This window comes from Cyphellophora europaea, assembly GCF_000365145.1.
Source record: "Cyphellophora europaea CBS 101466 unplaced genomic scaffold supercont1.12, whole genome shotgun sequence".
NCBI lineage: Eukaryota > Fungi > Ascomycota > Eurotiomycetes > Chaetothyriales > Cyphellophoraceae > Cyphellophora > Cyphellophora europaea.
This window is the reverse complement of record NW_008481800.1, coordinates 16,012-35,892: the sequence shown is the minus strand read 5'-3', so window position 1 is coordinate 35,892 and position 19,881 is coordinate 16,012. Positions and strand designations below refer to the sequence as shown.

The window sequence follows — 19,881 nt, the reverse complement described above, 5'->3', positions numbered from 1 at the left end:
CTCGCAACTCCTCACGTGAGTGTGGGGAAGCGTGCGGGGAGACACCGAGAAGCGGTGCAATATCATTGTGAAGCACCCGCGAAGCCCTGAAATACTGGTCATCGGTTCGATCACGATGTGTACGTGATCTCAAATAACGGGGATCGACAATGCATGTATTCGAGCCTGTGGGTGTCAACAGATCATGCAAGAATACTCAATCCCGAGCGAAGCGCGGACGGTGCTCGAGAATGGCATTCTCAACCATCCCCACCACCAAGATCTTCCCGCAGAGTGCAAGGACCTGATTGAACACGTTGAGTATCGTGGCCATCCTCTTCCACGCATAGCAGTCAACTGGCGTTTTGCTGAGTCGACTGCTGCTCTCAAAGGGTTGGAGGGAATCCTCCTCAATCACCTCCTCGTTAAAAAGTATGGCGTCCAACCTCAACGCATCACCATCGACACCTCCCACGCCAGTCTATTCATAATGAGCCCGTATCTTGTGGAGCTCAATCCGTCTCCCGCTGGTCCGATCGAAACAACCTCCCTGTTCGACTCCCAAGCCAAGTTTGCGGCCTACTTCCCCAATACTGACATCCACGGTATGGCTTCGTCACCGCTTCGCAGCCAGGTTTCCAACATTTACCGCGCCCGGGACGGACGCTTTGTGCACACCCACGCGAGTCTCAATCCGAGTGACACCCTGCGTGCACTGGGTCTGCCTGAGGACGAGCCGAGCATCACCACAAGGGAGCAGGCGTGGAACTGTCTTGGCTCAAAAATCGGCGAAAAAGACGCGGCAGACTGGGACACTGTCCTGGGAGAAGGGGCACGGCAGGCTGCTACAGTATGCCTGAACTCCGATGAGTACGCGGACAGTGAGCAGGGTAAGGCTAACGCCAATGTGGGATTGTACAAAATCCACGCATATCCGTCCGCCGCTCAGCCGTCATCTTGGTGGCCACCGGGTCTCGAGACTGGGCCGGGCAGGCCTTTGGCAGGTCTGAAAGTGTTGGACTTGACACGTGTGATTGCCAGTCCAACAATGACGAGGGGGTTGGCCGAGCTGGGCGCCAGTGTGATGCGTGTGACAGCGCCACATCTGCCGGACTACTCGGGTTTGCTGCCGGATCTGAATTGGGGCAAGTGGAATTGTAGCCTGGACTTTCGAAAAGATGAGGATCGGGACAAGCTACGAGCATTGCTCAGGGAAGCGGATGTGGTGGTGAATGGCTATCGACCGGGTGTGCTGGACAAATATGGCCTGGGCTTCGACGAGCTACGGAAGGTTGGCGACGAGAGAGGCAGGGGCTTCATCTACGTGCGCGAGAACTGTTTTGGTTGGAACGGGCCAATGAAGCACCGGAGTGGTTGGCAGCCAGTGAGTGATGCACACACCGGGGTTTCCTGGAGGTTTGGACAGGCAATGGGACTGCAGGAGCCGGTCAGCCCAGTATTTCCTCACAGCGATTTCATCACAGGCATTGCCGGGACGTGTGCAGTCCTGCAAGCATTGATACAGAGGTCCGAGGCGGGCGGCAGCTTCCTGATCGATACGGCGTTGAACTACTGCAATTCATGGTTCGTGAAAGAAGTCGGGGAATATCCCGAGGACGTATGGCGGGCCGTATGGGCAAAAAGTGGCAAGCAGGTCTTCAGGCACTTCAACAACACTGGTATGTTATTATCGCCACACATGAAGATTTGTGCGGATCTAGGGCTGTTCGAGAAGGGATTTCTGGAGGTGCGAGAATGTGGTGCGTTAGGCAGGCTGACGATGAGGGTCGTCAAACCGGTGCTTTCATTCCCCGATGGCAGAGTGAGGCCTGGTTTCAACGTGAGCACGAGAGGAAACGGCGTTGATCAAGCCTACTGGCCAGAGGATCTTTCGGTGGAAGTCGTGTCTTGAACGAACCTGCGCTGGGGTGTGCTGAGCTCGATTAGCTCTTGAGACGTATTTGAATCGGAGCTCTTTGCAAAAGTAGCGGTCTGAGTGGTGTCAGTCATATTTGTAGCCTCTGCCTTCTTCGCAGCGTGCGGTAGCGTCCATGAAAGCGTCAAGGAAGATCGTGGATGCGTTGCAAGCCGCCGCATGCTCGAGATGAGTCGAATGTGCTACTGACGTTGGTTGGATGCAGGTCGAATGCTGTTGTCAGCTGTTACATGCACAATACCGAGCCATAGTTCACGAGACGCGCCTCGTAGTGGCTGCATATCAGTGGTGGCTTTTGCACGGCTTGATGATTCCTTGCGCAGCTGTGTCTGCGAGGGAAAAGGCTGCGGGGGTGTTGCAGCCCTCAACGCGCCAAGCTTCCAACGCGTCTGGACCCTCACCTCGATCACCTCGCTCGCAGCCCATTCAAGGTGTCTCTTCGATTGACGCACTGTGGTCGAACAATGCAATGTGCACTATGGGCATCGTTATCAATGCATTCGCGTCTAATCATGGAGGCGAAGTGTTGTTGCAAGCGCGATGGCAGCGTTCATACGTGCGCGCATCAATTCACGTCGATGCGCGTGGGCTTTCTGCAGAGCCTACATTGTGCTAGAGCCTGTCTAATAGTGAGTGAGTGTAGCTAGAAACACGAGATGTCTGCATCGCTACCAGTTCGACTCATCAGACCTCGGCAGCGTTGACGCGACGCACTTGGTCTTCAGCTACACAAGCCTCTGATCCTCCCCGGCATCGTTATCTTAGCCTGCTGCTCGCAGCATAGCATCCAGAGGCTCGGCTCGTGATGTGATCGCGGCGCGGTAACTCTCTGAAGGCTGCGCTCGCCCGCTCTCCCTGGCGACCTGTATCCGACGCTGATCATTCTTGGTCCCAAGTCTCGCCAAGCGCGGACCGACGACACTTCAGGAAGGTCGCCAATGGTAATACTACCCTCGGCGGACCTAGAGGCCCATATCGAACCAGAGCCCAGGTATTGAATCTCCACTACTCCCTCTGAACGACCTCTCTGCCATGGAAATCGTTACATCGGACCAGCAAGTGCTTTCTCGGCAGCCCTCGGCCGCCCGTCGTATGTGCTATAACTCCCTTGGACACTGCTCAAGCTATGACTTCGGAGCTGCATCAACTTTGAGGAATCATGAAGACTGATGTTAGAGCTTCCACGTTTCTGGCCATTTGTGCTTGCGGCCTTGTGGAGGCAAGCAATGCTGCCATCCCACCCAAATACGTCGAATCATCCCTGCTTCAAGACGAGGTTACCACAGAAAAGTACGCAGAAATGGCATCACGACGACTTTTGCTGACTATGCAACAGCCTTATGAGTAATCTGGCTGACCTGCAAGAAATTGCGGACGCGAATGGTGGCAATCGAGCATTTGGTCTCCCGGGCTACGATGCATCGCGCGACTACATCTATTCCACGGTGCAGAAGTCCAAGATGTTCGACTCGTGGCTTCAGGATTTCCCGGCTCTTTTTACAGAAGTCCAGTCCATAGATTTCACCGTTGGCGATGTCAGCTACTATGTCTACGGCTTGACCTATTCACCGTCAACGGATGAGGCAGGGATCGATGCGGAGCTCGTGCTCGGCCCTGAAGGCGAAGACGGATGCAGTGTTGAAGGCTATGCTGATCTAGACGTGACTGATAAAATCGTTCTTGTTGAACGCTACAGATGCCCAACCGGTGGCACATTGGCAGGACGCGTCCGCCCGGCCGCGGAAGCCGGTGCCGCTGCTGTCATTGTGTACAATGATGTGGAGACAAAGGTTACGGGCGGCACACTGTCTGCTCCGGACGAAGAAGAATTTGTTCCGGCTGGTTTCATCAACCAGGTTGACGGGCAAGCCTTGATCGAACTTCTCGAGGCCGGTGAAACCGTTGAGGCCCACTTCCAGCAGACCCAGCTTATTGAAGAGCAAATCACTCAGAATGTCTGGGCGGAGACAAAGGGCGGAGATCCTGACAATGTGATCATCCTCGGCGCTCATCTCGACAGCGTACAGGCTGGACCCGGTATCAACGACGACGGATCCGGCACCTCGCTCCTGCTCGAGCTGTTCAAAGGTCTGGAAAACTACGATGTCAAAAACAAGGTCCGATTTGCCTGGTGGGGTGCTGAAGAAAACGGGCTGGTAGGGTCCACCTTCTACACGGATAACGTCACCCCTGAAGAAGCAGACGCGATCTTGCTATACCTCAACTTCGACATGGTATCAAGGGGCTATTTCGGCGTTTTCGATGGCGATGGAAGCACTCATGGTTTGGCAGGAGCTCCTGGCTCAGAAGTGATTGAAAAGCTGTTCGTCGACCATTTAGAAGCTCAAGGCATCAATGTCACTGCGGCTGTGTTTACCGGCGGTAGTGACTATGCTACATTCATGTCAACCTTGCAGAAACCTGTCGGCGGCATGCATACGGGCACCGGCGTCGACCAAGATCCCTGTTATCATCAAGAATGCGACACCTATGAGAATGCGAACAGCACGGTTCTTACAGTCAATGCGAAGGTGAGTGCATCAAATGCTGAAGTAGACCAAATGAAAGCTAACCCGGCCTAGGCTGCAGCACATGTTCTCGCCACACTCGCTACGGACGGTACCGACTTAATCCCCAAGGCGCCCTCAAACGTGACGAGGCTTGCTCGCAGAGGCGCCGGAATAAGTAGCGCCGAGCTGTTCCCCTGGACGCAGATGCAGGGTGAGCAACACCTTCACCTCGGAACTTGTGGCCATGATGAATGAACCGGCCGGTTGTTCGTTCAAAAGAGCTACCCAAAGCATTTTATCTCTTCCCTGCTCTTCCTTCTTTTTCCGAAGCTATCCCCGCACTCGTTCGAACTCGTTTTCCGCAGAAACATGGTTAGTGTTGCACGCGTACGTGCATGGCGTGGGGAAGCCCGGAAGCTTGTTGGAGAAGCTTGTTTGACAGTCTTGTCAAGCTTTGTCTGCCTCGCCCAATGACAATGTCCTTCGAACGGTGATCGCGAAGCATAACTGATTCACGAGTGTCCTAATGGATGAATCAAAATCCATGGCCCACGTGCTGAGTGGCGAATGCCCTGTTGGAGGTAACTAGCTCCAACGTCACCCTCGGTAGGTAGATCTCCAGGCGGGGACTGCAATGCTGATATTATAAAGAGCCCTCGCCTGAGCATGAGGCATAGGAACCTCAGATTCAAACAGCAAAGTGACATCGCACGACTACAAGATGAAGCTATATTGGGGCTTGCGAGGTCCAAGGCTGCACGCGGCCATCTGGGCTGAGGCGTGCGTTCTGGTCTCCATCTTTGGCTATAATCAAGCCGCTGCAGGGGGTGTCCTGACCACGCGCTCCTTTAACGACCAATTTCCGCAGATGGATGTTATCAACAATGAAGGCGAGAGGAAGCGCTACAATTCGACAGTCCAAGGTGAAATTGTCTGACAAAAGGTACTGTTATCCGAGCTGACGGCTTTTGTAGGGACTGTCATAGCGCTCTACACCCTCATGGGTGTCTTCGGAGCGCTGGCTTGTACCTTCTTCGGCGATACAGTCGGCCGCCGATGGACACTCTGGATTTCCTGCCTGTTTAATGCCATCGGCGCCCTTCTCATGTGCACGGCCTTCTCGTTCGGTCAATTCATTGTATCTCGTCTGGTTCTGGGGTTTGGAACCGGTGGAGTCATTGCAACCACGTCTGTCTGGCAGTCAGAACTTTCCAAAGCGTCCTCCCGAGGCTCGCATGTGTCAGCATTCGGGATCTTCTGCGGCATCGGCCTGGCGCTTGCTCTGTGGATCGATTTCGCAACTTCATACTCCTCCAGCTCATTCGCTTGGCGCTTTCCGCTCGCAGTTCCGATGCTGTTCTCTGCCATCGCAATGCCAACTATCTTCACTCTACCAGAGAGCCCACGCTGGCTGATGAAGAAAGGTCGCTCGAATGAGGCAGGAGAGATTTTGCAGTTGCTTCACCAGGATCCCGGAATCGTGGAGAAGGAGCTGCAAGACATTCGCATCAGCTTAGATGTATCTGGAGGTACAGACTTGCGATCGCTCTTCACAATGGGGGAGCAGCGAGTGCTGCACAGGGCTCTCATTGGGTGCATTGCGCAGATGATGCTCCAGATGACAGGTATCAACAGCGTCACCTACTATGCTTCCAGTCTCTACGCATCAGAGCTCGGCTTCGGCGTCAAGACGGCAGAAGCATTGGCAGCTGCATCGCAATTCTGCATTATCCTCGGTTCGTCCATTTGTTCCTTCACCGTGGATCGCTATGGGCGGCGAACGTTGATGCTCGGGTCGGCGGCGTCGATGTCAGCCTGCTTCGCCTTCCTCGCAGGCTTAGTATCCCATCCGAGCAACAAGAGCGTATTGAAGACAGCGGTCTTCTTCGTCTACCTGTACCAGACGGTTTATACATTGGGTTTTCTGGGCATTCCATTTCTCTATGCCAGCGAGATCGCTCCAGCTAAGCAGCGAGCCGCAATCTGCGGAATTTCCACGGCAGTGAGCTGGCTCTTCAACTTCCTCGTGGCTGAAGTTACGCCGATAGCTTTCACGGATATCGGATGGCGTTATTTCATCGTCTATTGTGTCCTCAATGCTGCGTGGGTCCCGATAATATACTTTTTCTTCCCCGAAACCAAAGGTACGGCAGCTCCAATGGTCGTTCCGCTAGAAAAACACAACTGATATTTATTAGGTCGTGCCCTTGAGGAGATTGATGAGATCTTTATCGCATCCAAAAGTATCTTCGATCCTGTGCGTATGGCTCGAACGCAGCCAACCGATCTAGTTGATTTTGTGTCTCCGCGAACCGAGAAGCAGGGTCCCTCTGAGAGCAACAACTCGATTGGAAGAGACATCGAGCATATTGAGCAGAGAGAGGAGCCTGATTAGGACTAACGAGAGCCAGTAAAGTCCGACCGACCATTGCCGATCATGTGACTGGAGCCAGACACCTGAAGTTCGGAATTACGACTTGCTCACTTGGTGGGGAACCCTTATTTCCGACATGGTCCTATTCACTCGAGTCGGGGAATTTTCAGCTGTGGATGGAACTACTTGGCTCCGCCCAACCAGAGGGCGTCCCGGAGGACCTCGAAGCCGTCGCAGTAAGGTTGAAGCTGCCAATGTGAAGGTTGTTTCAACATGACCGAACACTGAACCTCGTGCAGAGCTACACGAGGAATCCTGGCATTAAGTCCGTGTCGGTAAAATCACGACTAGGCGTCATGGCTTTGCACTTTATAAGATATTGCTGCACGCGTGTCCATGGCCAGCGAACGTACATTCAGCGCATAGAACCTGTAACGAGACATTGCAGACACGTCCGTTATCCAGCCCACATTGATCGGATCGCAAGATGACGACACGCTACGAAGACTTCCACCGGAACGAGAACCTCGGTGGCCCAGGCGATTCGCGTCCCACGGCGCAGCAAATCGTCGACTACAACGATCTTGTGGGCAAATGGACCGACAAGGTGATCTTGGTCACGGGCACGAGCAGCGGCCTCGGGATCACCACCGTTGCAGCCCTCAAGTCTACAGGTGCAAAGATCTATGCCACCGCCCGGAACCTAGACAAGGGCCGCAATGCCCTGAAAAGACTACTGGAACCGGGCCGCGTTGAGCTCCTGCAGCTCGATACCGGCGACTTGTCCAGTGTTCGCGCCTGTGCAACAGAGTTCCTGAGTCGGGAGAGTAAGCTCAATGTACTGATCAACAACGCTGGCGTCATGGCCATTGAGGACCGTCGTCTCACCAAGGATGGTTTTGAGGAGCAGTTCGCTGTCAACTACCTGGGCCATTTCCTGCTCTTCCTTCTGCTCAAGCCAGCGTTGCTTGCGGCTGCTTCACCGGAGTTCGGCTCTCGCGTCATTAACGTGTCTTCCAGCACGCACAAGGTAGCAAGCGTCAATCTTGACAACCTCAACTTCGATCAAGACGGCAGCTACGATCGATTTGTCGGCTACGGGCAAGCGAAGACAGCGCAGATCCTTATGACGAATGAGATTGAGCGGCGGTATGCAGCTCAGGGCTTGCACAGCCTAGCATTGAACCCTGGTGCGATCGACACACCCCTCCAAGTACACATCCAGACCATGGTAGATGAGCTGAAAAAGAACTGGGAGATCAGGAAGACAATGAAAGATGTCGAGCAGGGTTCTGCAACGACGCTGGTGGCAGCGGTGGACAAGGAAGTGGAGGGGAAAGGTGGACTCTACCTGAATGACTGTGCGATCCAGGAGCCCACAGATAACCATGAAATGGGCGGCGGTGGAGTCGCGAGGCATGCGCTGGACGAGGTGCTCGGAAAGAAGCTTTGGAACAAGGGAATCGAGCTTGTGGGATTTCAGGAGTGAAGATAACGCCAAGACTTTTACTGCCTCAGCTTGATTGTAATAGTCTTTATAGGGACACGGACTGAAACTCTAGACTTCGGTCTTTGTGCAGCTCTCAATTGCTGCCTTGTTGAGTTTGGCGGTTCCCAAAATGGTCGGAAATTATTGGAATCAAGAACCACCGCACCGTGCAAATATACTCGCAAACCATGATGCTGTCTCAAACATCGACCATCCGTGACCATCCGTCTACAAACCTGGAGGCCCAACATGCAAAAGTACTTTTTGCTTACCCTCCTGAATGATGGACCCGATCTAGAACAAGTCGTCTGTTCGTCTTGCATGACATTGTCGCAACTTGACCTGCCAAAAGCGTCAAGCGCATCCAACGGGCGATTAGCTCGACTTGGCGCGCTTGGGCTGTGATAACCAACGCCGAAGCAGATTGAAATGACGTTAAAAGTGCTGTTCACTGGGCTGTCAAAAACAGAAAGCATTTGAAAAGGCGATCGGATTGAATACCACAAGATAAGGGAGCGGAAAAGCACCAATCAGTCCATCACGTATATCAGGCGGACTACCCCGAAAGCTGGGGCGGCGAAAGGGCTGCGACGGGGCTACAAATACCCACTTTACATTTCTCAGCGCGTCGAACGACTCCACGGCCGTCTCGACTCTATCCCAGACGCTCCTCTTTCGTGAAGAATCATCGCCAACATGAGGTTCAAGCGCCCTCATTTGAAAGTCGAGCAGCCAGTCTCGACGTTTGCTGAAGGCAATGCGCGATGGTGAGTACTCTGGTTTCCTTCCGAAGCATGAGCCCTGATCTTGCCGTAGGACAAACAAAGACCTTGATCCCGTGCCCCCGGGCAACCGCAAATGGGGCGTCACATCCTTCATCGCCTACTGGATTTCGGATGCCTTCAACGCGGCGACCTGGCAGTTTGCCGCTGGGATCATCGCCGTAGGCCTCACGTGGCGAGAGTCGCTTGGCATTGTCGCGTTGGCGTTCTTCATCATCTCCTTCGTGATCGCTCTCAATGGTGCGATTGGTGTGTTGCACCATGTGCCGTTCCCGGTCATCGCTCGTGCATCCTGGGTAAGCTGTCCACCTCTGGAACACTCGGAGAGTGGGCCTCTGCTTGATAGTCGGGATACCTGGACCTTCCCGTGCACTGTCTCTGTCTCTGCGGCTTGTGCTGATCGATGTCGCAGTAAGTAGCCAAACTCCTGGCAGGGGCGTCGACTTCGGCGGAGGTGCTGCCCCAGCCCACAATCGCCGCTTTCTGCTGCTCCAAAGTAATATTCAGGTTGGAGCAGTGCTCGAAGAAGAGCCCTACCTCCTCCTTACTTAGCATGGCACAAGTCCTCTCATCATCCTGATTGAGGCTAATATTATGTCGATAGGGGATTCTGGGGATCATACATCGCTATCATTTCCCGGGCGATTCTTGCAGTGTTTTGGTTTGCAATCCAGACCATGAATGGCGCTAATACAGTGCGAGTCATGATCGGAGCGATTTGGCCATCATTCTTGAGGCTCGAGAACCACATCCCAGAATCGCAAGGCATCGACGATGCTACCATGATCAGCTTCTTTCTCTTCTGGCTCGCACAGGTCCCGTTTCTCTGTATGCACCCAAATCAGCTCCGATTGTTGTTCATGGCAAAGTCGATCATTGTGCCTGCAGCTTGGGTCGCGATCATGATTTGGGCGTTCGCAACCACTAGCGGCGGAGAGATATTTGATCAGGAGCCACAGGTATCTGGAAGCGCGTATTCATGGGCCTTTTTGTCTTCTATGACGTCGGTCATCGGGAACTACGCAACGGTGAGCATTCCATGAGCAATTGTCCCACCCAATCAACTAACGCGCACGTTACCCAGCTGTCTGTCAACCAATCAGACTTTTCACGGTACTCTCGTGTCAGTGTCAAGTGGCAGTGCATATACGTGCCCATGCTGCCGATCTTCTTCGTCTTCATCTCGTTCATCGGCATTGTTTCGTCCTCGGCAGGAGCGGCACACTATGGCACCCTCGAATGGGATCCCATGGCGCTCGTGGGGCACTGGGACAGTCGGGCGGCACGCTTCTTTGCCGCATTCTCCTTCGCACTGGCTGCACTGGGCGTCAACATCTCGGCGAACAGCTTGAGCGCGGCAAACGACTTGATGGCACTTATGCCACGTTTCATCAACATCAGACGCGGGCAGCTCCTCACCGCAGTCCTCTGCTGGGCACTGGTGCCTTGGAAGATCTTGGCTTCGGCGGGCAGCTTCTTAAACTTCATGGCGGCTTATGCGATTTTTCTGGGGCCCATTGCAGCCATTATGCTGTTCGATTTTTGGGTAGTCCACAAACGCAAGTATGACACCGTGGAGTTATACAACCCGCACGGAATTTATCGCTACACCGGCGGCGTCAACTGGCGAGCAATTGTGGCATTCCTTTGCGGTGTAGCTCCCAGTTTGCCAGGCTTTATCAACGGCATCAACAACAACATTGAAGTAGGAGTCGGCATCCATCCTTACCAATTTGGGTGGCTGCTTGGCTTTGTTGGGTCCGCATTGGTGTATACAGCTCTGTCACTGCTGTTGCCGGCCAGGGAGACCTTTATAGAGCGCGCTGTGCGGCCTGACGAAGTATTTGCCCGACAGGGTGAGATCGTCGGAGATAGTGGCAGTGGTAGCGGGATGGAGGAGGGAAGGGCTGCGGAGAAGGTTGGCTTTCGACATAAGGTGGAGCAAAAGTTTGAGAGGTTTCTGTAGAGGTCAAGTCTGAGCTCAGGGTGGGTATGAGCTTGTGCAGGTTTACGAGGACATGCCGAGTCCAGTCTGTGGACAACACCACCTTGGGACGACTGGAGCAGACTTGCCGTCGTATAACCCACTTGCTCGCACCTCGTTGCCGTGGAGTGACTTTATCTTGGGTTCCGTACAGATCTCTCGCCGCATCTCGAACAAGAAATCGAAGCCCAACACTTCCGTGCCGTTGACCTTCAGCCGCCCAACGACATTGCATCATGCAGCCACTGGCATCCCCAGTTGGGGCTTTATGTCGCCAATTCACGCGGAGTCGCGCGTGATGACTCGTACCGTACACAGTAGCCCATCGCTTCGTGGGCGGCCCCGAAGCCAAGAGACTCGCAGTGTATGCTCGAACAGAGCTGCGGCTGTTTGGAAAAGCTGGGGTGAAGCTAAGGGAGATGGAGCGTGCAAGCCACAGCTGAAGCGAAATAAGGGTAATAATGGTAAGAAGCGAGGGAAAATACGAGATTGCAACATGAGACCTATCATGATGCTCCAAAAGGGCCTGACTACCCCCCACTTGTTCGGCTGGACTCATCTATTTCGGCTTCTGACATAAGGTAACGCTCTGCGTCGCAACATAACTTGTCGTCGTTGTTGACTTTCGCAACTCTGTTTTCGAATCCCCAAAATAGCCCTTTGCGCGCGCATCGATTGCTCCTAAGGATGCCAATCATCTATTCGGACGCCTCGTGTCTAAGCTGAAAGTCGCATTCGAGAGCAGATGTGCTTTTGCTTTTCGCAAGTCTAGCTTGTTTCAGGCACCTCTACCCTGCTCTCACGTGGAAGATGAGCGCGCTTGGCCATACACAACCCTGGTGCGGGACCTGGCTTCGTTGGCCAAGCTTCCAACCGCTGAATGCTGCACATGGAGCCTCAGGTATATTGCTCCCGTTGTCAGGCCTTCCAGAGTTGATGGTGTCAACAACGAAACATACAGCGGAGTAGGTGACTCAAATACACGTCGGTGCTCTTACTTGACCGTACATTGGCAACAAATTCTTCCTACCTGCAGTGACACCCGAATTAAGACTGACTGTTGCGACTACCTAACAACCTCGTCAAGCGCCTCCTTTTGATCGAGGAACCTGCAGTCCGCCATTTACCTGCTATGCCGGCAGCGATGCAACAAGAGCATTATGCCTCAGGAACCTCCTCAGAGACTGGGTCTATCCTCCGCCAGACTTTGACCACCAAATCGACGATCCCAGAACCATCACACCCAGAAGTTGCGTCGCGTGCGAGCTACGAAGCCGATCACGATGAACACGCTGACTATGCCAACAACGAAGAGCTCAGCCGCTTAGCTACAAACTTCACACAAGCTGTCGCACTTCAACCTACTGCAACAGATGGCGGTATGGACTCATCAAATCCGCAACTCAATCCTAGCGACCCATCCTTCAGCTTCAAGATATGGTGCAAGTACCTCATGCGACAGCTCGAGCTTCGCGGCATGAGGAGGCCTCGAGTGAATACGACTTTTCGGAACCTGACCGTGACCGGCACTGGGAATGAGATTATGATCCACAAGACCGTGGGTTCAATGTTCATGACTCCTTTCGGTTTCGCATCTGTCAACCGACGTCGACATTCGCCAAAGCGGACCATCTTGCACAGCTTCAATGGTGCCATTCGAGAGGGTGAGATGTGCATCGTGCTCGGCCGGCCAGGAAGTGGCTGTAGCACATTTCTCAAGGCCATATCTGGTCATCTAGACGGCGCCAAGATCAACGAGGACTCAAGTATCTCATATAACGGCATACCCCAACACACCTACATAAGGAATTTTCGCGGCGAGATCCTCTACAACCAGGAAAACGAGCAACACTTTTCCCACCTCACCGTAGGTCAGACACTATGGTTCGCATCGGCTTCACGAGCACCTAGCACTAACTTGCTCCAACTACCGCGCGACAAGTTCGTTGACTACTGCGTTGCCGTAGCGCTGAATCTCTTTGGCCTCACTCACGCTCAACACACCCGGGTCGGCAACGACTACGTTCGTGGGGTAAGTGGTGGCGAACGTAAGCGGGTCAGCATCGCCGAGATGGCACTAACTGGGGCTCTCATGGGCACATGGGACAACTCGACGCGCGGCCTGGACTCTGCAACAGCTCTCGAGTTCGTGCGCACTTTGAGAACGGCTGCCGACACAATGGGTACCAGTCACACCGTTGCCATCTATCAGGCTAGTCAGTCAACATATGATCTGTTTGACAAGGCCACAGTGCTCTACCAGGGCCGACAGATTTACTTCGGACCCGCACAAGACGCTTCGGCCTACTTTGAGTCTATGGGCTGGGAGCGTCCTCCACGCATGACTACTGGAGATTTCCTCACGAGCGTCACCAATCCCACAGAACGCAAGCCGCGTCACGGATTCGAAGCGAAAGTCCCGCGCACACCCATCGAATTCGAGAAGCACTGGCTAGAATCTGAACAACGCAAAGTATCCTTACAGGAGCTAGACCGGATGACCAATCACGTTGACGGCGGCGATCATGCTTTGCACCAGTTCCAAGAACATCACAATCGGACACAGTCCAAGCATTCCCGGCAGGCCTCGCCTTACCGCATCAGTGTTCCTGCTCAGATCCGTCTCTGCGTTCGAAGATTTTATCAACGGATGTGGAACGATAGGCCCGCAACCATTTCAAAAATCATCGCACAGACAGTGCAGGCACTCATTGTCGGCAGTATCTTCTACAATACCCCTGTTAGCACCGATGCTTTCTTTGCAAAAGGCTCTGTGTTGTTTTGTGTGGTTCTCGTCAACACCCTCATGTCTGTAGCCGAGATTCCAGCCGTATTCGCGCAGAGACCGATTGTCGAGAAGCACACACAATACGCGCTCTATCACCCATCATCGGAAGCGCTCGCTGGAGTCATCGCCGACTTCCCAGTCAAAATGCTCACCAGTACCCTTTTTGGCGTCATATTGTACTTTCTTGCGGGCCTTAAGAAGGAAGCAGGCGCATTCTTCACCTTCTACCTATTTACCACCGGCACCATGCTGACCATGTCTGCGTGTTTTCGAAGCATTTCTGCAGCCTCAAAATCAAACGCACAAGCCATGGGGTTTGCGGGCATTGGAATTCTCGCCATCATCATCTATACTGGTTTCAGCATACAGCGACCCTTGATGCAGCCTTGGTTTGAATGGATCAGCTACATCAATCCGGTTTCCTATGTGTTCGAAGCATTGCTTACCAACGAGGTCCATGGTGTTCTCTTCCCGTGCGCCATGCAGGCTCTTGTACCACCTTACGGACAGGGTGAAAGCTTTCAGTGCGCCATGCCCGGTGCTATAGCCGGGCAACGCAGCGTCTTGGGAGACAGTTGGGTCGAATCAGCGTACGACTACCACTTTAGCCACCTCTGGAGAAACTTTGGCATACTTGTCGCTTTTATGGTTGCCTTCTACGGCATGTACCTCGTACTTTCCGAGCTCAACTGGAAGCTGCCTTCAACTGGAGAGGTACTTGTGTTTAGAAGAGGTCATCAACCCAAGACCGCCGGAAAGTCGACTGGCGACGTTGAAGCCAGTAATGACAGCGTTGATGAGAAAGGCAACATCGGAAACTCCGAGACAGCGAATGTCAACGTCATCCCCGCGCCTACAGAAGTTTTCACTTGGAAGAACGTTTGCTACGATGTGCCCGTTGAAGGTGGGACTCGCAGACTACTCGACAACATCAGTGGATACGTCAAGCCAGGCCAGCTGACTGCTCTCATGGGTACCAGCGGTGCTGGAAAGACAACCCTTCTTGACGTCCTTGCGAAGCGGACCAACGTCGGCGTTGTCACTGGTGACATGCTTGTTAACGGTCGGCATATGGACAGCTCCTTCCAGCGCAAGACCGGCTATGTTCAACAACAAGATGTGCATCTATCGACCTCCACCGTTCGGGAAGCTTTACAGTTTTCCGCCTTGCTCCGACAACCTCATGCCGTTCCCAAGCACGAGAAGTTTGCTTTCGTGGAAGAAGTAATCAAAATGCTGGGAATGGAGGATTTTGCAGAAGCCATTGTGGGATCGCCAGGCGAAGGTAAGTCCGGATAGTAGCCTATGTGCAGGAGCTGATTATTGCAGGCCTCAACATCGAGCAACGTAAACTGCTCACGATCGGAGTCGAGCTAGCTGCCAAACCTGCTCTGCTCATTTTCCTGGACGAACCCACCTCAGGCCTCGATTCACAATCTTCGTGGTCCATTATCAGCCTTCTTCGGCGTCTTGCTGACAATGGTCAAGCCATATTGACGACTATTCATCAACCATCCGCCATGCTCTTCCAGCAATTCGATCGTCTGCTATTCCTGCAGAAAGGTGGAAAGACTGTATACTTCGGTGATATCGGCACCAATTCTCGGGCGCTGATCAACTATTTTGAATCAGGAGGCGCGAGGCCTTGCGGCAATGCTGAAAACCCGGCTGAGTATATACTTGAAGTTGTTGCAGGGAAGAACGCCGATAAGTCTGTCGATTGGTACAACATGTGGAAAGCCAGCACCGAAGCAAAATCCGTGCAGAGCGAAATCAACCAGCTTCATATCGACTACGCAGGAAGCTCTGCGAACACAAAAGTGGCCTCGACACAGTACGCTATGCCAGTATCACAACAATTTTGGTACGTTACAAAACGAGTCTTTCAGCAATACTGGCGGACGCCCTCGTACGTGCTCGGTAAGCTTGGGTTAGTGACTGCTTCCGCCCTCTTCGTTGGCTTTTCGTTCTGGCAGCCAGATGACTCCCAAGCGGGCATGCAGAACACCATCTTTGCCATCTTTATGGTCCTGACAATCTTCACCCCGCTCGTTCAACAGGTAAGAATGACCAGCCATCACTTCGCCTCTCGCTGACTGAAACAGATCATGCCTCGATTCGTCGCCCAACGGTCGCTTTATGAAGTTCGCGAGCGCCCCTCGCGAATGTACTCCTGGTCTGTCTTCATGGTCTCCAACATTCTTGTCGAAATCCCCTGGCAGCTCCTCGCTGGCGTCCTGGTCTTCATTTCCTGGTACTTCGCTGTCTTTGACACCACTGGCTCCGCTTCTACCTCGGCCACCATGCTTGCGTTCTGTCTCACTTTCTATATGTACGTTTCGAGTTTCGCCTTCATGTTGATCGCTGCACTTCCGGATGCGCCGACCGCTGGCCCCATCGCCGCACTTCTGTTCAGTCTAATGATCACGTTTTCCGGCGTACTTCAGAAACCGAGTTCATTACCCTCGTTCTGGAAGTTCATGTGGCGCGTCAGCCCCATGACTTACCTGATGGGCGGCTGGGCAGGTGCTGGTTTGCAAGGCCATCCGGTCAACTGCGCACAGAACGAGCTGGCCATCTTCAACCCACCGAACAACTCAACCTGTGCAACATATTTGCAGCCCTACTTTCAAGAAGGGGCGATCGGCAGGCTGCTAAATCCTGAAGCAAGTACATCATGCCAGTACTGCTCACTTCAGAATGCGGACCAATTCCTAGCGCTTTCCGATATCCACCCAGGCGACGTTTACCGTAACTTGGGAATTTGCTATGCATATATCATCTTCAACACGGCGGCCGCTATCTTGTTCTATTACCTCTTCCGGGTGAAGAGGGTGAAGGTGCTGCGTAGTGCGGTGGAGGGAGTTGCACAGGCACTGAAAAAGGCTCGTGGTCATTGATAGATGTGGTCATTAGTTCTCATGTAACCCTGAGTATTTACGTTGGCCACTTTTCCACAGATCGCATGTAGCAAGGGTCGACGAAAGTGAGGGTTGGGCATCTTGGGTGATCGGCGAAGACTGTTGGGTGTGATCTGATGTAAGGTCGGGGACCGTGCCAGACAATGCTGTCGGCGTTGGTCAGGTTCTGATGGCCTGAGGATAGGACTTGTCTCGCCATGGCTCAATACTCAAGGAGAGCTTTCGTTCTCTGCCTATGTCTCCACTGTGCGGGACCAGCTCTTGAACTCTCGAGCTTTGAGACCCATTTCAAACATCTGGTCGATCTCCAGCGCATTCCGTCCCTTCATCTCAGGTACATACAAGAATGTTCCGACTACTCCAATGGCACACAAGCCCGTGTAGACAAACCCCGTCTTCGCTTTAAGGTTGCCTGCATCTGGGTTGAAGATGTAAGGCAGCACAAACTTGAACACGATACTCGCAATCTGCTGTGATACACCTCCAAGTGCCTGACTTTTTGCCCTCAGCCGCAACGCGCTCGTCTCGCCCATGATGGCGTATGCTGCGGGCCAGCAACCTAGTCCGCAAACAAAAATGACAGCGCTCAACGTCACTGCGGAATAGATGATGGTCGGATTGCCGTTCCAGATACCGGCAATGCCCATGCCTGTGTACAGCAGGCTGGAAAGACCCAGAGTTGCGATGGTCACCCGTCGCCGGCCCACCCGCGTCAGCACCCACAGCGCCGCACCATTTGCGATCATTCCGAGTACTATTCCGGATATCAGAAGGATTAATGAGGTTCCAGAATCCATGCCCACGACCTGCAGGAAGTACGAGCTCGTGGCTAAAAGGTCCAGACCGAAGAGCGTGGGTATGAAGTTTGCGAAGAGAATGATCATCGTACGTCGAATATGTGCCTTGTTGAAGCAGTCTGCGAAGCGCACCTCGCTGGCCATGCGTGCTTCTTGGTCAATTGTGTACTTGGTGCGATCGAAAACAGACTGGGGATCCACCTTCGGTGCGACCAGGCGGCGGATGGAATGCATGGCGGCATCTTCGCGGCCATGGCGGATCAAGTAAGCAGGAGACTCGGGCATGACAAAGGATAGGATGAAAGGTGCCAATGAGAGGATCCACTGTGATCCAATGGCGATGAGATACCCTCTCGCCGACTCGATATCGTTGATGGAGTAAATGACAACGGCACCGATGAGTTGACCGAGCAGTGTGAAGGTGGGAACAAGGGCCATCGCGGACCCACGCAGAGCAGTTGGTGCATTCTCGGAGATGTATGTCAGGCATTGGATCTTGATAATGCCGGTGGCGAAACCTTGAACCACCTTGCCAGCGAAAAAGGTGGCACGCTTGCTGTCGAGATGCGAAACCCATTGCGAACAGAAGATAATGACGATTCCCACAAAACAGATGATGCTTCCGATGTTCAGGCTGCGTTTGCGGCCAATGCGGTCTTGAATGAAGCCCCCGGCGATTGATCCAAATGTCGCACCGAGCGGGGACGAGGCAGACCAGAGTCCGAGCCAGGTGGCGGGAAAGATGTAGTCGTTCTCAGATTCGGACCAGAAGCCATAGTCGCGTTGAAAGGCCGGAACAGCGGTGATGGAGCCAACGATGACCATGTCGTAGCCCCAAAGCAAGATGGCGGTGGTGAGAGCAAGACACCATCCAACTACCTTTGGATAAAGACGGACGGCAGCTTTGAAGCCCATAGCATCTGATGCGCTGCCGCTGCGTTCCGGGTCTAAGCCATGGTTGGCACCGGCATCCTCGTCATGTTCAATCACTGCCATCGCTTCGTGCTTACTCTCGTTGACTGCCATGATGGAGTACGCGTAGAAGCAATGCTTTTGTACCAAAGATTGGAAAAGGGGCTTCTCTATGGGATTAGGTCGCGCGGCACGATTGCAAGGACTTCTGCCTGCGGCATGGCTATGTCACACTTGATATAGTTCATAGCTGCGCAGGACCGAGGTCTCACAAGCCGAAGCTGAAGCAGTTAGATACAGACATGTGGAGTGTTGCTAGGAGATTCAGCTTGCGGGGTAAGTCTGGCATTCTAGGTGGAGTAGTGGTCGATCTGGTGATCTCCTACCAGCGTTTGCAGACGCATAACGTTGTTCGCCGTCCTTTAGTTGGTCCACCGTCTGGGACAGTTGAAGAGGCCGAGCGAGATTCGGCTCTAGAAGCGTATTTCGCACGGCCCAAATCAAGCGACTTTCGCCAACATGGCATCGCCAAGGATGACTGTGATTGGCAAATGATGACCAATTCGGGTCCGTGCAGCACGGCCCCAAGGGCATGCAGTTACCGTAGCTTGAGGTGTAGCGGGTTTTGGATATACTCCCATTGTGGGCAGGGTCAAGCAGCATTCAACACCTTCTAAGCGATTAGCGCCCAGCAGGCAGATGCGTCGATTGTGAGCACCTGCACCCCGTGCTGCCGCAGTCTTCAGGCAATGAGCTCTAAGCCAATACATGCCGCAGCCAACATGCTAGACTAAGTATAGTGTGTGAAAGGTGTGCATACTTAGCCTGGAAAGCAGTCATTGCCAAATCGTTGAATGTAATGACCATGAGAGCGAGTCTGAGGAAAGCGAACACGTCTTCCATCCGTGTTTGATTTGAAGATTATATTCTCCCTTAGACACTGCTCATCCGCTTCACAAACTTGAGCAAATCCTCAGATGGACGAGAAACCGGCTGTGGATGGAGCTTCATCTCGACATCATAGCCCGTCTCATACATGAGCTGTCCAGGCTGTCTATATATTGGCGGGCGGCAAAAGAGTCCAAATGTCACCAGATCTCCTCTTGCCAATGTCGCTACGTTCTGTGTGCAACGAGTCGATGATACAGTTAGCAACGAGGCTCAGGTCTCGCACGGCAACAAGTTCTGGGAGTCTCCTGTGCGTTGTCCGGTGACTGCACAGTATCAAAAGTCAGCCACTCCAAATGTTGACCGATTGGAGCAGTGCGGTGATAGTAGCTGAGAATCCGCTCTGAAGCACAGTGAGAAGCTGTGGCTCGCACGTTGTGCGGTGTGTGAGGCCTGAACCTTTCTTCGGGACGGATGCGCGGGCACGGTACCGCTAGACCTGTTTAGCTAGGCCTAGCTCT

At 53.4% G+C, this 19,881-nt stretch overlaps 8 protein-coding genes across 8 annotated transcripts; 7 read left to right on the top strand and 1 right to left on the bottom strand.

Moving 5' to 3' along the window:
- Positions 1-184: 184 nt before the first annotated feature.
- Positions 185-1,891, top strand: HMPREF1541_10145 (uncharacterized protein; the record flags this gene model as incomplete). Its single annotated transcript, XM_008714816.1, has 1 exon — positions 185-1,891. One exon carries the CDS (start codon positions 185-187, stop codon positions 1,889-1,891), a length of 1,707 nt encoding a protein of 568 aa, XP_008713038.1.
- Positions 1,892-3,074: 1,183 nt separating this feature from the next.
- On the top strand, positions 3,075-4,680 carry HMPREF1541_10144 (uncharacterized protein; the record flags this gene model as incomplete). The annotated part of the gene is made up of 3 exons (XM_008714815.1): positions 3,075-3,205; positions 3,252-4,446; positions 4,498-4,680. The coding sequence occupies 3 exons, from the start codon at positions 3,075-3,077 to the stop codon at positions 4,678-4,680; spliced, it is 1,509 nt and encodes a 502-aa protein (XP_008713037.1).
- A 466-nt stretch (positions 4,681-5,146) lies between these two features.
- On the top strand, positions 5,147-6,820 carry HMPREF1541_10143 (uncharacterized protein; the record flags this gene model as incomplete). The annotated part of the gene is made up of 3 exons (XM_008714814.1): positions 5,147-5,348; positions 5,400-6,569; positions 6,624-6,820. 3 exons carry the CDS (start codon positions 5,147-5,149, stop codon positions 6,818-6,820), a joined length of 1,569 nt encoding a protein of 522 aa, XP_008713036.1.
- Positions 6,821-7,286: 466 nt separating this feature from the next.
- Positions 7,287-8,288, top strand: HMPREF1541_10142 (uncharacterized protein; the record flags this gene model as incomplete). The annotated part of the gene is made up of 1 exon (XM_008714813.1): positions 7,287-8,288. The coding sequence occupies one exon, from the start codon at positions 7,287-7,289 to the stop codon at positions 8,286-8,288; it is 1,002 nt and encodes a 333-aa protein (XP_008713035.1).
- Positions 8,289-8,984: 696 nt separating this feature from the next.
- Positions 8,985-9,489, top strand: HMPREF1541_10141 (uncharacterized protein; the record flags this gene model as incomplete). The annotated part of the gene is made up of 2 exons (XM_008714812.1): positions 8,985-9,055; positions 9,105-9,489. The coding sequence occupies 2 exons, from the start codon at positions 8,985-8,987 to the stop codon at positions 9,487-9,489; spliced, it is 456 nt and encodes a 151-aa protein (XP_008713034.1).
- Positions 9,490-9,747: 258 nt separating this feature from the next.
- Positions 9,748-11,036, top strand: HMPREF1541_10140 (uncharacterized protein; the record flags this gene model as incomplete). Its single annotated transcript, XM_008714811.1, has 2 exons — positions 9,748-10,098; positions 10,155-11,036. 2 exons carry the CDS (start codon positions 9,748-9,750, stop codon positions 11,034-11,036), a joined length of 1,233 nt encoding a protein of 410 aa, XP_008713033.1.
- Positions 11,037-12,198: 1,162 nt separating this feature from the next.
- Positions 12,199-16,742, top strand: HMPREF1541_10139 (uncharacterized protein; the record flags this gene model as incomplete). Its single annotated transcript, XM_008714810.1, has 3 exons — positions 12,199-15,127; positions 15,172-15,902; positions 15,948-16,742. The coding sequence occupies 3 exons, from the start codon at positions 12,199-12,201 to the stop codon at positions 16,740-16,742; spliced, it is 4,455 nt and encodes a 1,484-aa protein (XP_008713032.1).
- Positions 16,743-16,996: 254 nt separating this feature from the next.
- HMPREF1541_10138 (uncharacterized protein) lies at positions 16,997-18,586 on the bottom strand (the record flags this gene model as incomplete). The annotated part of the gene is made up of 1 exon (XM_008714809.1): positions 16,997-18,586. The coding sequence occupies one exon, from the start codon at positions 18,584-18,586 to the stop codon at positions 16,997-16,999; it is 1,590 nt and encodes a 529-aa protein (XP_008713031.1).
- Positions 18,587-19,881: the final 1,295 nt, after the last annotated feature.